General features: G+C 39.9%; 1 protein-coding gene across 10 annotated transcripts in view; it reads left to right on the top strand.

Annotated features, from left to right (window-relative positions):
- The window catches only part of ANAPC10 (anaphase promoting complex subunit 10), a 190,828-nt gene that overhangs the window by 70,071 nt on the left and 104,160 nt on the right, over window positions 1–16,597 (top strand). For 5 of the 10 annotated variants that reach the window (XR_012764014.1, XM_075421060.1, XM_075421061.1 and 2 more), the window contains 2 exons: window positions 12,782–12,854; window positions 14,358–14,416. The exons of the other annotated variants lie outside the window; for them this stretch is intronic. Coding sequence is in view for 4 of the 5 variants with exons in the window: in XM_075421060.1 (XP_075277175.1) it covers window positions 12,782–12,854; window positions 14,358–14,416 (132 nt within the window). In the remaining variant the exon portion in view is untranslated. The remainder of the gene's footprint in view (window positions 1–12,781; window positions 12,855–14,357; window positions 14,417–16,597) is intronic. 10 annotated transcript variants of the gene reach the window in all.

Here is a 16,597-nt window from a genome sequence, read left to right as displayed (position 1 = left end):
TCGGGAGGGGTGAGGAGAGAGGTTGCCAGTGAAGACTGAGGCAAAAAAGTTGTTGAGTACCTCAGCTTTCTCCTCATCTGCTGTTACCAGTTTGCCGGTATCGCTCATGAGCGGGGGTATGCTTTCTTTGACCATCTTTTTCCAGCTGACATACCTGTAGAAGCCCTTCTTGTTATTTTTCGCATTCTTTACCAAGTTCAGCTCCAGCTGTGCCTTGGCCTTCCAGACCGCATCCCTACACAACCGGGCAGCTTCCCTATACTCTTCCCAGGAAGCCAGTCCTTGCTTCCACTGCCTGTGCAGTTCCCTCTTCTTCCTTAGTCTGACCAGCATCTGTTGTCTCAGCCATGCCGGTCTCTTCCCTTCTCTGCCCGACTTCTTACACTTGGGGATCAAGAGCTCTTGTGCTCTGTGGAATACATCCTTAAAGACGTGCCAGCTCTGTTCTGTTCCCCTGTCCCTGAGGACCGTTTCCCAGGGAGTCCTTCTGACTATCTCCTTGAAGAGCTGGAAATTTGCCCTCCTAAAATTTAGGGTTCTGACTATGCTCTTCGTTATTCCCATTTCCCTCAGTAGCGTTAGTTCCACCAGTGCGTGGTCACTGCAGCCCAGGCTACCTCCGATCTTGACATCCCCAACAAGCTCACTCACATTGGGGACCATGAGGTCTAGTATTGCATCCCCTCGGGTAGGGGTGCTTATTACCTGGCTTAAGAAGTTGTCCTCAATGCATTCTAGGAACCTGCTGGATTGCCTACAGCTTGCCGTGTTGATTTTCCAGCAGATGTCGAGGTGGTTGAAGTCCCCCAGTAGGACGAGAGCCTGTGAGCGCAAAGCCTCCTGGAGTTGGAGGAAGAACGCTTTTGTCTGTCAGCTCCTCTTGATCTGGCAGCCTGTAGTAGACACCAACCACTAGGTTCCCTTTGTTGCCTCTCTCTCTGATTCTTACCCATAAGCTTTCGACCTGCTCGTGGTTATTCTTCAGGGACAGCTCTTCACTCTGTAATGTTTTCTTGATGTAAAGGGCAACAGCCCTGCCTCTCCTTCCTCGCCTGTCCCTTCTGAACAGCCTGTAGCCATCAAGAGCTACATTCCAGTTGTGGGATTCATCCCACCAAGTTTCCGTGATGGCAATCAGGTCGTAGCTTTTCCAGTTTTATTTCACGATAGCTCAGAAAAATGTTTTTGAAGTTGGGAAGAGATTGTTGTGTTTGAACTGTTCTTCAGGAACAACTTAGCAGCCTAGAAATCACCATTACATGTAGAATTTTTCAGGCATTCATCCCCTTCTCTTTATCCTGTGCTAGAATATTCTTACTAATGAGATGTTGCTAGAAGAGGAGGAATAAGCATATAATGCCACTTACAGAGTGGCTTTACTGCTTACAGAGTTTGGGCTATTGGCGCTGTTGGTCTGCACCTTTATAAGTGAAAATGCAATTTTTAAGTTAGAAGATAAAAGCTGGAGAGACAAGAAGTGAATTAACAAAGTGCATGGAAGTTTTCAGTATTCTAAGATAATATCTGTTCACATAAACCACCAGGCTACAAAGGACTTCAGAGTTTTACAAAGCTTCTGCTCAGCTTCCAGCTGGCAAAAATAACCATATTTTCAATAGTAGAAAAGGTGGTGGTTATGCTGTTTTGCATTGCAGAGTGTTTCATATCCCATGTTGTGTCATGTCTCAGAATAGGTCAGTGTGAAATCAAGAATGAAAGAAATGAAACTTTGAAGATATTTGTTTTTTCCAGCTCAGTAACTTAATATTTCGTCAAGGGCCTTCTGGGAGCTGATCTGAATATGCTGCAGTGAGGAGAGCAGCCAGGGAGGAACTCTAATGAGTCCTCAGTATACATTCCTGACTGCCTTCAAACAATTTGGCGGCCATAATTTTTTAAAACATTCCAAGCACTCATCTCTCATTGTCTTTTGTGGTTTGGACAGAGGCTTGTTGATTGTTGGACTGGTTTTGAGGTAGTCCCTTGAGTGAAATTGTGGATCCTACCTCACACATTATCATCCATATTTGCATATAATTGAGACATAAGCTTTCTGGCAAGCTGCAAAAGGAATGCTGTAGAGCAGTTGTTAAATTTTCTAGGAACAAACACAATAGGAATGCCAGCCTAGGATGTAGGTCAAGAATTTGTCCATGGAATAGTCTTTATTAAATGCAGTGAAATCCTTTGGAGGTTGTTAGATAAGAGTTAAAGGAAAGACTTATATCCAAGACTTCCTTACTACAGGGAGTAAGATAAAATGACCTTTGGATCTCTCTTGTTTACTTGTCTCGCTACACTTGTTTATTTGAAACTAACATCATTCCAGGTTTGTTCATTTTTCTTATTTTTGACCTTTTTTGTTGGAAAAAAGCACCAAACCACTCCCAGCACCAGGGTGTCACTTATGTAAATAACATCCGTACATGAGAGTGTGTCTGTGTGTATTGGGGGCGGGGGTGAGTGAGACAGAGTGAGAAACCACAGAGGCACTTTATACTGAACATTGCTCCTGCAGCAGCTAGGAGGGTGAGAGGTGACTTTAGCAATGACTTACATTACATAATACCTCCCATCTCTCTGCAGATGTGTGAGTTTGTTTAAATGTTTTATGAGGTTTTTATTACACTGTAATATAGTCCCAACCCCTCTGCAGTTGCCAGTTTGGTCACAAAATATAATAAATTTTAAAATACCTAATGCTTCAGCTATTCAATAATTTTCTGACAGGGCCCCTGATGCAATTATGGTACCACCGTGTTGCTGAACTACTTTTGTTTGGGATGTGTAGAACAGCAGCTTTAATTTTCTGATCCTCTTCTACAAAATCCCTGTGTTTAAGCAGATTTGAATGTTCTGTACACTTGTAAAAAATTACTATTCTCGGCCCCTATCTTTCATGTGATACAATAGCAGGCTGTGTAACGATAACCAGTGCTTTCCTACTCTTTGGGTTGCCATGCCTAGGTGATATGTGGTGTAAGCAGCAGTCTCAGCTCTGGTGTTTTTCAAGGTTCTGAAACAAACTGATTTCATGGGAAGCATCTGTACTGTATGCTGATATGCCGCTTTTCACCCATATGATAAAGTTTACATTAGAAGCCACTGAACATTAAACACCAATTCATGAGAGATCTGAGTACAGACCAGTGTAGTCTTCGCTTTATGTTAGAGCAGCACTCCTCAGTATCCCACTCCCTCAAAAGTTTTATACATTCTTATAAAAGGGAGGAAATTCAATTTCCAGCAGATGAATGACTGTCTTCCATGCTAAACTAGATTCTGTACATTTCCCTGTTAAGACAGCTTCTATTAAAAATATATTGGCAAGATGCAATTAAAAATTCAGTACAGAAACACATTTAAATTGTATCTGTGAAGTGCCTAATTGTCAAAGACATCTGTCGTGTAAAACGGTCTTTGGGCTACAGCTTTCTGAATGGTCTTTGTAATGATAGGTTACTCAAAGAATGGATTTAGGTCTTAATATATCTAATCTATATCTTCTATAGAAATATCTGTCTATTGTTTAGAAATGTAAAAATTGTTTCCCTAACATAGCTCTGGTTATTCCTCAGGTCACCTCAGCAATAACAACATCTTACATTTCATTCAGAGGTCACAAAAGGTAGTTTTTTACCAGTAGGGATTACTACAGGGGTTAATATACTTTGCTGATTTCACACGATTAGCCAATGACACAGTAGGGATAGGAACCTAAATCCCCAGACCAAGCTGTATCTTCTGGTCTGTAAAAAATTAAAAAATAAAGAGCTACCGTTTGTTACGGTGTGCTGTTTTATATGTCAGATATTTCAAATTCAACAGAGTAACATCTGATCGGTTGCAGGATGGGATGTTCCGAAGAACTGCAAGAGTTAATGTGAAATAATGCAGTGCTGCTTTTTCCTCTCAATCAATAATCACATGCCTGATCCCCTCATGGTATCAGCAAGATTTGAAAGCATTGCCCACACATTTCAAACATTTTATAAATATTGTGTGTATGTGTCTATGCCAACTGCAATTACATTTTGAATAATTAAATTATCCTTTTGATAACTTAGGTATGATATATTTCCATTTTTATTCTGCTCTTCCATGAGGTGTCTTTTGTGTGTGTAAATAGCCATTTTCCATTGGTTTGTAGCTAGCTGTGTTGATTGAATACCTGTGTATTTGTACAGTGCTCTGCTTTTGGGGTAAAAGATGGCATATACTTACACTTTTTTAATGTTAATGGATAAAGCACAATTATCCTTAGGTGGAAAGGAGTCAGTGAGATGTTCAGTTCAATGGAGAGTGTAACATAATATGAAACACTGGTAATTTGCTGTTTTTTCCCCCCTCTGGAAATGAAATATTAGAAATATCAATCTAAGCTGAGAAGAAAGAATTTTAACTTAATTTTAGCCAGATGGAGACAGTTTATAAGCAAGGGTGAGGTGGGAGAGATGTTTCCCTAACTATGGCTTTGGTGACTTGGGTGAAGAGCAAGCGTGCTACCTACAGGGAAAGCAGCTAAAGACTACATCTCTCACTTCCAAGGTGTGGGGATGGAAGGTGCTGAAGGAAGGTTGTGAAGGCACAGTCAGTACCTCAGGGTGGACGCTGGTTTGTGAAACAGATGTGAAGGGAGTGAGATAGCCTGCCCTTAGCCGATATATAGTTCAGTGGGAGTTAACTCCAATTGACATAAGGGTTGGGAGAAAGCAAGGGCAGAGGTTTTTGGCTGGTGCTTTATTTTCTTCTAGTTTTGTTAGAAGCTTTCCTGAATTCAGAAAGAGCCAGCCATCTCCTGTGCTGCTTTCCACCACCTGAATAGGAATTGGGCAGAGGGCCCAGGAGCCACATTCTCTGCCTTAACCCAGTGGTGCCTGAAGAAGCCAAGAGTCCCCTTCCAAGCAGTTGCAGTGGGAAAAGGCCAGCAGCTACTTAAGAGCGCCCCTTACTCACATCACAGATACTTTGGGGGCTAGAAGGGAAGCAGTAGAAGGCAGCTGGAAGAGCTGCCAAGTGCCACACTTTTGGCAGCTTTGTCACACATTCCTTTAATTTAGGATTTGGCTCTTCCGCAGGAAGACTTGCAGGTTTCTGCTTGAAGTTTTCCTTATTTACCACTTGGGGCCACTGTGGCACTCTTGAGCAGGAAACGTGGAGCCTCCCTGGTGGATCCCAGGCAGGAAGGAGCTCTTGGGTGGTAGAAGCTGCAGCAGCGGATAGGCAGGACCATTTTCTATTGTCCTCATTGCATTTGCTTCGCTCCAGGTGACTGAAACAACCATGAGCATCCCGGGAACTTCCTATCACTCCTCAAGTAAGCAGGTTCCTGGCAGCCCTGGACTAGCACTGATGGCTCCCCATCCCAGCTCCCCATCCAGCTGGGAGCACCTATTCCAGGTGCCGGGGTTGTGTAGTTCTTTACTTTGCCCCTACCCCTTTTCAGGGTAGGGTGTGCTGACAACAGGATTAGGTATTTGGTCACCAAAAATAACACTGAGGGGGCAAACTGAAGACAAGATTAAACAGAACTGTTAAACAGTGAGAAAACCAGGACAACGGGACGAGTAGAAGTCATACAATTGCCTTTGAAGATACACACGTATCTTGAGGTAGTGAATTTCTCTGTGGCAAAAACCCTGGAGCTGTTAGTTTAAAAGATGCTTGGAACAGCGTGTTAACTCCTTTTTATGCAAATACTTTACTATTAAATTCAGTACGGTTAAACTATTTTTTTTTCTGTAGCAGTACTGGAAAGAAAGTACCATTTTATTTCTGCCTTACTCTCTCAATCTGTAGTTAGGACCATAATGTTCTTGTTCATTGGCATTTGAAATATTGTGGAGTTCAGGCTAAATAACATACCCTTTTCTAATTGCATCTATGCTAGTAAGGTGGTTATTTAATTTTACATATTACAGTAGCATTAGTAGTTATTTCATTTTACATATTAAGTAATATTAAGTATTTATCTATACATGTCAGTTATTTAAGTTTGCATATTAAAGTAGCACTAAATTGGAATGCTGGGGTTTTTTATACAGTTTTCTATATGGTTCATACAAATTAAAAAACAATTTGAGAGACTTCACATTGACTCTCACTCTTTTTTGCAAACATTAATGTTGCTTCTTACAGAGAAAACATGCAGTGGAGATTGCTTCTTTTAAGGGGTTGGAGGGAAAGATAATCTTGCCATTCTCTCTTGTTTTAATGATGGTGAGTGACCTGCTTAGCCTGGAGCGGCAAGTCCCTGGGGCCCAGACATCCACTGGAAGCAAAACTGACCACAGTGACCCACCGCAGCTCTGCTTCTCGGTTGCGGGGGTGTGGATTGGTATTGGTTTTCAATTTAGACAAGATGTTGTGTGAGTCACCCTGCCCCCTGCCCTCCCACCAGTGCTATGAATAATAAACTCAGCGAGAAGTTGCAAGCCAACTGATGTGCTGCCAGGGCACAGCTCCTTCTCCCTGCGGTCCTTTCCCTCTCTGCACTTTGCTGGACCTGCAGGGCCGGTTGTGGGTGGAGGTGAAACACATCTGGAAGGGGCTGATTCAAATGGCACTCGTAAGTGAGGAAGGAGGTCCTAAATCCGACCCACCCTGGGGAAAAGGGGCTGAGGTCATAGGAGGGCAGAATGCAGAGTATTATTATGATGAAAAAGTGAAAAAAAATTACATCAAATGTTTGTTTAAGGATCAGGAGTCCTGGCCCAGCCCCTTCGGTTTGCCAAATATTACATGAAGCTGCATAAAAACCAACTCTAACCTCTTACAGCTCTCCCATTAGGTCACATTAAGCTTTGGCAGGGAGGATGGTCCTACTTGGTGGTTTTCTGATTTGTGGTTTGAATTTGGCCAACCTTACTTATTTAAATTTATTTTATTTTGTAAACGCTCAATGATAGAGTAAAACTCTAGAGTAAACTTGTTCTGGCCAACATTTATTGTGGAAAGATTCTGTATTATCAAGAGATCTTTGCAGAACAGCTAACAAATTAAAACAAAGCATTTCAAGCACATATTGAAGTTCTTTTTGTAAATGAAAGAAATGTACTGATGGCTTCAAGCCATCACTTTTGGTTGTTATCCACTTCTAGCCCTCTGGGCTTTTAGAAAACTGGTGTCTTCTCACTCTCCCCATGAGGACAGCGGTCCCTTTGGCTGTGGTGCAACGAGGGGAATGAATCAAAATACGTTCTCCTCCTTTTAACTTTGTTAACTTTTTAACAAGTTTGTCCTTCCTTCCTTTATGAATAACTCAGTGAGCCTATACGCTCACATGGAGGCTCAGTTTGACTGTTGCCATTGTACTATGAAGAGCTGATTCCAAGTAGGGATTTTCCTAATCTAGAAAGAATATTAAGATGTAAACTACATTTTGCCCACTGAAAATAGAATCTAACATATCTGGAGAATGACCTACGCTTTTTTTTCTATCTTCTGAATGAAAAATTTGGTTTCCCTAACAGTCTTGTTTTCTTTATAGAAAATACTTTAACAAGGAATGGGAAAAAAAAAAAAAAAAAAAAAAGGAAAGAAAAATTCAGATGCATTTTCCTTAATGGACATTTTTGATTTGCTATAAATAATAGAAATGCTTTATTTTGCCATCAGATTGGTAGGTGACTAGCTGTGGTAGAGTAATAGCCCTATTCTTTCTGAAGACCGTGATCTTGTGACATACCTTCTCATTTTTATAACTTTTTCTAGTGCAGTTGCCAAGCTGTATCATTGAAATATAATCTCATCACAGATAAAAATCTGTGCTGCATGGAACCCAAATAGCTAGAGCTGTGAAGTAGTTGAAGAAGTCTTGCTTATGAACGTACTGCCTTGTAACTTTTACAATTTGTGAACGCTGAAAAATTCATTTAGATGAAAAACATGCAAATAAACTATTTGAAATGTTTGTAATATTTTTCCAGAACTTCAGCATTTGTGAATTTTCTCAGTCTGAGGGGTAAAAATGACACACTACTTTTCTTTCTGAAAAGAAATTTTGCAACGGCTTTAAAAATAAGTGACAGTCATGCATAGGAAGCAATAACCTAATTGTGATTCTATGTAGAAGTCATATGTCAGATGTATGTCTTTTAAATTGTTTTAAGAAATATGACTACGGTTTTGACTTGGCAATTACAATTATGTCTTGCCAAAATTCATTATTTTATTCTGTGCATGTATCTTGTGTAGACCAGCTTTTCCATCATTTTGCATATGAATTTAGGCTCTGCACGTGCAGACTGACAGGTCTGTAATCTGGTGATTACACAGAACAGGTTCAATACATGTAGCAGTGTTTGTACAATGTTCCCCGTATTTGGCACTTAGTGAGATTAATCGCTCTGCTTTTTGGCAGGATAATTAACAAAATACCGTGCCCACTGATACCTCAGCAGAATTGTTTCTCATCCTGCAGTTAGCTTGTTGAAACAAGTTTAAATGTTCTTAAACTATAGTGCCATCAGCAGTGTAGATTTAAAATATATTATAAAAGTAATTTGAAGAAATATAGTATGTGGGGTTTTTTTATGCTCATGCAGTCTTTGAACTCTTGGCTGGCTTTTTCACAAATGCCAGCATCTATAGCAATAATTTTATTTATATGGCCGATTATCTACCAGTTAGTATTAAAACACCAGTCTGCTCTATTGGAGTCATTGTCACACCAGCTAGTGATCACCTGACTGGAGGTGAAGAGTGACCTAAAGATGAAAAGAGTGACCTAAAGATGAAAAATTCCTATATTCTCTGAAACTCTTGAAGCATTCTGTTCAGCTTAACACTTTTTTTCTTTTGATAGCGAAAACACCTTTAAATGCCAAAGCCGTACTGTCATAGCTGTCACTGATGCTACAACATAGAGCTGGAGACAGCTTTTTACAAGGAGACCCATCAATAGCATTTGTATTGTTGTTGAGAAGGATGCTGAATTGTTAAAAAAATGCAGAGCTGAAGATTGTTGCAGGGAGAGTTTTCCAAGTCTATTCATATGCTGTACAAATTGGCTGTCATTTGACATTATTTCCATTTGTTTTTAAAGTATCTAGATAAATTTGACTATGAAGAGACCTGTACAAAATCTCAATAATTCGTTGGATGGAAATCATCTGTCTTGCTCATTAACAGTAATCTTTCATTACACTTTATGATTTTGCATCTATGAGTTTGTAGAGTTTCAAACGTGACAGAAGACGTAGTATATAATGTTTCTTATAGCAGGGTCAGCCTGTGAACAGATCAGTTCCTCAACTTTGTGATTAGCTATGCTTACTAGCTTGCCAGCGGTTTGGATTAAATGCTTAACCACCATTATGCTAAAGCTGAGGAGAGGTCATTGCTTCCAGTTGTATGAATGAGTAAAACTGAAGAATCTAAAAAGAGGTTGTTTGGGTCAGTATTGGTGACTGCTCCACAAAACTGCTACAAAATAAGTATCTTGTCAATCTGCTTATATTTGCTGTGTTTTTGGCATAGAAAGCTGTATACTTAGCTCCTGCAAAAATTTAAATAGAAATCAGCTAGGGAATTGCACAGTTTCTGCCTGCAAATCACGCTACCCCAATCGCGTTATTACGCTGTATTTTGATTTCTCAACAAGCTTATATGACAATAGCATTTATACTCATCTTGGCTTTTATTGTGCACTGGCCAGATTTAGACACTCTTTCTTTATTTAGTATAGATTGGCTGATCTCACAAACAGCCAGCACAGTATAATGGCGGTATCATGAATTTAGGTTTATTGTCACTCCTCATCTGTGATACTTTCCAGTTATGGAGAGCTGCTACAGCTGTACCTGGTCACTTAAAATTCTCTTAGCTAACCTCTGTGTTGCAGTTGCTTATTGGTGTGTAGGTATATAAGAAATGTATTGTAGGGGTAAATCTGACCAATAGTAGATTGCAATGCCAGGTTCCCGTTTCTTATTTGACTCCAGATCGGTTAACAATATTCAAGTTATATTGATATAAACACGTAGTCTGTATGTTGAAGTTCATGATGCTGAATACGGAATAGATAATTCACTAAAAGAAGCTAACAGAGAAAGAAGTCTCCCTACATTATAATTAATGTGAAAACCACAAAATAATAGCAATTGGTAGAACTGGTTGAATAATGGTGAATATGGGGGAAAAGGACTTGGAAGGGTCACAAAAAAAAAAAAATTAAAATGCTACTTATTCAAGCAAATGCCAAATATTGCATTGGCCCTAAGACAGGCACAGAAGTGGTCAACCCATTGCATGTGATCATGTACATCCATGATTTGAGAATTATCGTAATAGGTGCTGGTTTGTTTACCCTGGAACACTTTTTCATGCTTTTCAGCCTCAGGTACATGTATATGGCAGTCCAGATCAGAAGTATGCTTTTGAAACAAACCTCACAGTGGCCTCCACTTGCTGCATTTTTGGTTTGTATCACAGTGAAGTCCCAGAGGACAAAATATGGATTCCTTTCAAGCGAAACTTGTGCTCCAGGAGTGCACCTACTACACTCCAGACTCTATTGGTGTTCCATCCACAGCCCCATGCTAGAGCAATTCTGAAACAGAACCCCACAAAAGGCATATATATGTAGGGATGTCAGGTCCTTCATGCTGTCGGTACAGTAAGTGCTACTTCAAGAGATACTTCAATGTTAGTGACTTCAGTAGACCCAGTTCTATTGTACCATGCTGCTCACTAATGCAGACTTCGTTATAGTATCTCTTACCTTTTCCTCATGGCATATCTAGTTTATTCAGGGTATGCTCAGTGAGGTAGATAAGCTGACAAATGCACTTTCCTGTGTAATAAAATTTATTCTGTGTTTGCTGTCATTCTCAAGCAATAATGGAATACCTGCGCAATGCTAAGACATAGCTTGAAATTCTACTGAGAAACATTCTGCTCTTATATGAGTTATGTATGGTAGTATTTGCTTTTTCTTTCAATGTCAGAGCTACGACTTTTCCCTTTTAAGACTCCCCTGTGGTGACAGTAAGCATTGCCAGTCACATGGCAAAGATTCAGAGCTGGGAGAACTGCCATAGTAAACTGAATTTGAACTCTGGTCTTCCCATGCCTCCACTGGGATCTATAACTGTCTAAAAGGCAGGTCTGGCCAGAAAATTCTTGTGTTGCAAAATTACTTTTGATGTGCAGCTGGCTATGTAAAACAGTCCTTATTTGTTTGTCCAAATTCCAAAGCTGATTTAAACCACACAGTCTAATCGATAATGCAAGTTCTTTTAAAAAATAAAAATATTTATCTTTTTTATTAGTTGATTTGATGGTAATTGAACCCAAGCGTTTTTGAACACTGGATGCAACCGAAGCTCTCTAATTTATTATAGATTGGCTAGCAGGCTGGTGAATCACTGTAAAGCCATGTTGGGGCAATGACAAGCCTCAGAAAAGTCGTGCTTGTCAGGGTTTTATATATAATCCTAAAAAATGCATATAATTTCTGTCTTATTACAAGTTAATTTAATTGTAGCAACATTACTTTTCAAACCACAATATTTTGTGCACAACATCTCTTAGATCTGCTGATGTAAACCAGTAGAGCTTCATTGCATTCAAGCATTCATTAATTTAAACTGAAGACCCTGTCCAAGCTCCTTGTTTTCAGGAACTTTGTTTTAGAAATCTGGTAACACAACAAGTAAAAGAAAAATTGTGTAGGAAAATTTAAATCAATGACATATGTACTCATTTTGATAGAGCATTGGTTGGCCTGATTTTATAGTGTATATGCCCTTGGAGGAAATGTGAGTAGAATCTGTTATTGAAACAGATGAAAACAATTAATATTTTTATTTTGGATGCATTTTAGTATTCAACTATAAATCAATTAGTATACTGTCTTTTAAAAGTTATGAAAAGGTTGCCGATAGAGGCTCACAGCTCAAAGAGCTATAAGGACTGGAGTAAGTGGCATCATTCTTCTACCGGACATGAAAAGAAAGCTACTTGTCAGCCTGTTTACCTTCAAAATGTATAGTAAAGACCAACAGAATGTGAAATGCAGGCAGAGTCTATATGAAATCTATTTTTCTATGCATGGAGACAACCATTTGTACATACTACATTTTTCACTGTTTCCACAATTTAACAAATGTGGGTATTTTTTTAAAACAGTAACTAATTTAAAATTGCTTTGGCAGAAGGATAGAGTTTTGAAGGATGCTATGATCCTACAATCTTTGTGGGAATTGGTAACTGGATGGAGACCACCATTATTGCTCTCATTGAAGGAGGAGAATTTGTGTGAGCTCAACAGTCATTGGTGTTATTTGTTCCGGCGATTGATCAGTCAGCAAACACGTACTGACTGGCCAGGCAGCACATCCATACCTCCAAGCCAGCCATAGGCGTGTGCTGCTGTTCAACCAGCTGCTAACGGAAGCTGGCATGAGAGGTGTGATGTATCTCCAGTTAGGTGGGTGAGAGGGATAGGAAAGAAAATTTTAAAAACGCTATAAAAAATATTCTGAAATGTTTAGGAGAATAAGCAGTTCAGGGGAGAAATCAGAAGAAGGAAAGTGATGAATGAAAGAGGGGAAAGGGTATAGGAGAGACCCAGAGTACTACACAGGGGAGGGGAGGGGAAGCGGGGACAGGAGGCACAGATCTTGCAATGAGCAAGGCTTCGTTTTCTTCCCTGGTCACTGAATGCAGTAGACGACCTTGGGGCTGGGACCTGAGATGTGTCTGTCACTGGATTTATTCTCTGCTTCTATTTGTGTGGCCCTTAGCTTCTGCATATCTTTTACTTCCTTGTCTTCAGCTATTTCAGGTTTGGGGATACAGGAAAGGAGAAGGCTGCAACCATTTTCACTCTGGGAAGACATTCTTGGAAGGTATGTGGGACATAAAGAGCAAGTGGAGGCAATTCTAATTTCCCTCTGTGACTATAGATGTTTCTTGGACTTGCAGTCTAGCTTTTGCACTGGGGAAAATGAATTAGAGGTCAGGGTAAACATGCCTTCTACAGTCAACCTTACTAGTTACAGATATTCTGCCACAGTGGTTTTGAGATTTCTGATTCAGGCATATGTATAAAAGAAAATCTTTTGATGGCACTTTATAATTTTCCAACAAAGCTAGGGTTTTTTTCTAGTTTTAAATTGAAAAAGTCACTATAATATCCGAGCTGAAAAGTGTTATCTTCTAATTTTCTCTTCCCAGTTACTTTCTTACTGATTGTGTAGGGCAAATATAAAGTAATAGTATCTTTTCTTGAATGCTTTTTTAAAAACTCAAAGATATTGGACAGATTCACGATTTTACTTTGGTCTGCTACAATGCTGTGGTCTGACTTCTAGGTTTTAATCCTATTTTCCTTGAATATTTTCAGGATTTTGTTTTTAATTTATGAGGCCATATTAAAAAGGGAACTGTGGAAATTAATACTATAATTTTAAAATAGCCTAAATTATTTTCTAAATAATTATTTTCTAAACTATGTAGGTTGAGTTGATTCTAAATAAAAAGAGAAATGTTCCTGCAGGGCTAATAAAACTTTTTGCCCATGCTCATGCAGCCTCACTTTTTTTCCAGATGACCTCATGACTCATGTTTTTTTAAAACTCTTTATTTGTTAATGCATTTTTGCATTTAGCAAGTAGGAAATAATCTGTGAGCTACCCGTGATACCATGAAGTAGTCAAGCATGTTATGCATAAACCAGTTTTCCTTTCAAGTTTCTAGTGGATCTCTCTTCCACTTGAATACTGTACAAAATAATTATAAACCTGACCCTGCTAGGACCCCTGAAAGGTACCAGCATGACTCTTCAGCTGGTGTTGGAACCAGATGCAATTTGGTTCAGTATAAAATTTGTCCAAAAAAGGTAAAAAAGACACACACCCCAAGCCCTGTAAGTATGTGGTCTTAAGAAATGCACACAGCTGCATGAAAGAACTGCCAATTAATGTAATTTACAACAGGTTTCAAAATCTTGACTTAGATTGTGAGTTGCATAGTAGGGGGAAACACAGACGGGAATGGTGTAGAAGTTCAGGCAAAGGATGCAGTGTGACAGGGAAAAAGTGGGTAAGCAACAACATCTGGAAAGTAGTTTGAAAGAGGAAACAACCAAAAGTGCGACTAGTAAGAGAGAATCCAGACTACAATAGATTGGAAAAGATCGGAAATAGCCAGGAGGAGCCCTTTGTGGTAACGTGGCACGCAGCAGGATGCAAGCATGACTCTTCCTTTTGACTTGGAAGGTTCTATCACTTGCTTTAAGTATGATACCTGCGTAATTAGTTTGGCATGTTGTGCTGGTTGCAAGGTCTGACATTAATAGAGATTTGTTTTTAAAAATGGGAATTGAGTAAATTCCACTACTTTCTTCACAGTTCTACTATCTGTGATTGCCTTGTGGCTGCAAAAGTTCTTCCCTTACATGAATATCGAGGTGAGTTACATGAATAACTACCGTGTCGTGTGCCTCTAGAGGAGCATCTTTGGATGTATACATGTAATGTATTGCTACAAAAATACTTTTCTTGGCAGGTTGCTCATAAGTCATGTTATCATCACCTTTGCCAGTCATATGGAGCCAATCACAGCTTTCCCTGTTCGTTGCAAAAGAATGCAGAGCAACCTATTCAAAGTGGTCCGCGAATGCTTGCTTTAACTGTTACCAGTTGCTTTGCTCATTCCTCATTAATTACTAATGGATGCTCTGTGCCCTGTTCACTGCAATGTACATGCATGTGTCTCTGAAAGCACTTGCCGGCTGTGGGGACTGACAGTACTGGACAACTCAGCGCAAATGGGTATGGGGAAACCATTAGAGATACGATGATTAATTTGGTCTTTCTTTCTCATTAAATCTGGCTCTTCATTTTAGGTTAGAATTTTTTTCCAGCTTTCACAAACTTGAGGAATGTGTCACTTCTCATGGGAGAAAATTGAGATGCACGAAGTTCCAAAATACTGTGGATCTGGTTATACATATCAAAACACTGAATATTCTTATAAGAAAAGGAAATCACCATTTGACAGTCTGGAAGCAAAGGAAATTAATCTTCATGAGACTAGTTGGGTAATTTTGCAGCTGCCATGATATTATAGCATATTTAATTCATATTCGCGTCTGCATAAGGTGAAAGCATTTTGCTTTTCCAGTCCAGAAGTTAGGATCCTGGCAATAAAAGTGCATAGGCTTTTGAAGACAGGAGAAAAAAATAACCACCTGAATTTATTTTTTACAAGAAATAACAAAGATAGCCAATTTTTCTTCCCTAGAACATGCTATATCTTGAGGGGTGGGTGGGCACCAAACAAAACCAACCTTCTTTTGCAGGGGTTTTCTTTTTACTTCGGAGTGTGAAAGCACTCCCTTGCTTTTCACGCAGCGGAATCTTACAGCTGTGTGGCAAGGATTTTTTTTTCTATTTGTTTGGAATAATGGAGCTGCAAATCAAATGGAGTGTTTGGGCTCTACCATAGCATAGATGGCACAATGATAAAAATCTAACTTATGTTAATTTTCCTCAGCAGATGCTTAATATCCATCCCTATGATCCTCACATGTCGATGTTTTCTCAAATGTCTGGTTTTCCCTCTTATCGTCAAACCTAGTCTGTTTTCTCTGGGCAATCTACTCCTTCTCAAAGCATAAACAAGAAGAGTTTAACAGAGCACTGATGGGGCCTGTCTTGGATCTGTGTTAAAAACCTGTGCACTGCCTTAAATCTCTGACTGGTAAAGCAAATGTCTATGCTTACATAAATGTGTAGATGCACGTGAGAATGCACATCCACACACTCGCACATATACACACTTGTACATCTTCTGAAGAGACACGACTGTCACAGTAATGTGTTTGACTGGAGTCCCAAATGGTTTCATGCAGTGCTTTGTGGAGGGTGGGTTATGTTCCTTTGCTTCTTGACTGTTACTTTTACTTACAACTAATTTAGAAGAAGAGGGGGAGAATAGTCTATAAGTGATTCTTCTAAGGTCTCTGTTGGTCTTGCCTTGTTAAAAATGCACGATGGTACAGCTGTCAGAGAATCTCAATATGAGACACTGATATTTCTCTGGACTTCTTTCTACTTCTATTGAAATTTGTTAGGTTTATGTATCTCGCAGCCCAGAGGGCCAACCATATCCTGGGCTGCATCAAGAGAAGCGTGGGCAGCAGGTCAAGGGAGGTGATTCTGCCCCTCTGCTCCTCTCTGGTGAGACCCCCCTGGAGTCCTGCATCCAGCTCTGGAGCCCTCAGCACAGGAAAGACATGGACCTGTTGGAGTGGGTCCAAAGGAGGGACACAAAAATGATCGGAGGGCTGGAGCACTTCTCCTGTGAGGACAGGCTGAGAGGGTTGGGGCTGTTCAGCCTGGGGAAGAGAAGGCTGCAGGGAGACCTGATTGCAGCATTTCAGTACCTAAAAGGGGCTTATAAGAAAGATGGGGAAAATATTTTTAGCAAGGCCTGTTGTGACAGGAGAAGGAGCAATGGCCTTAAACTAAGGGAGGGTAGGTTTGGACTGGGTATAAGAATGAAATTTTGTACCATGAGGGTGGTGAAACACTGGAACAGACTGCCCAGAGAGATGGTAGATGCCCCATCCCTGGAAACATTCAAG

The sequence above is a fragment of the Opisthocomus hoazin genome, chromosome 5 (assembly GCF_030867145.1).
Source record: "Opisthocomus hoazin isolate bOpiHoa1 chromosome 5, bOpiHoa1.hap1, whole genome shotgun sequence".
Classification (NCBI taxonomy): domain Eukaryota; kingdom Metazoa; phylum Chordata; class Aves; order Opisthocomiformes; family Opisthocomidae; genus Opisthocomus; species Opisthocomus hoazin.
This window is presented reverse-complemented; position numbering and strand designations above follow the sequence as displayed.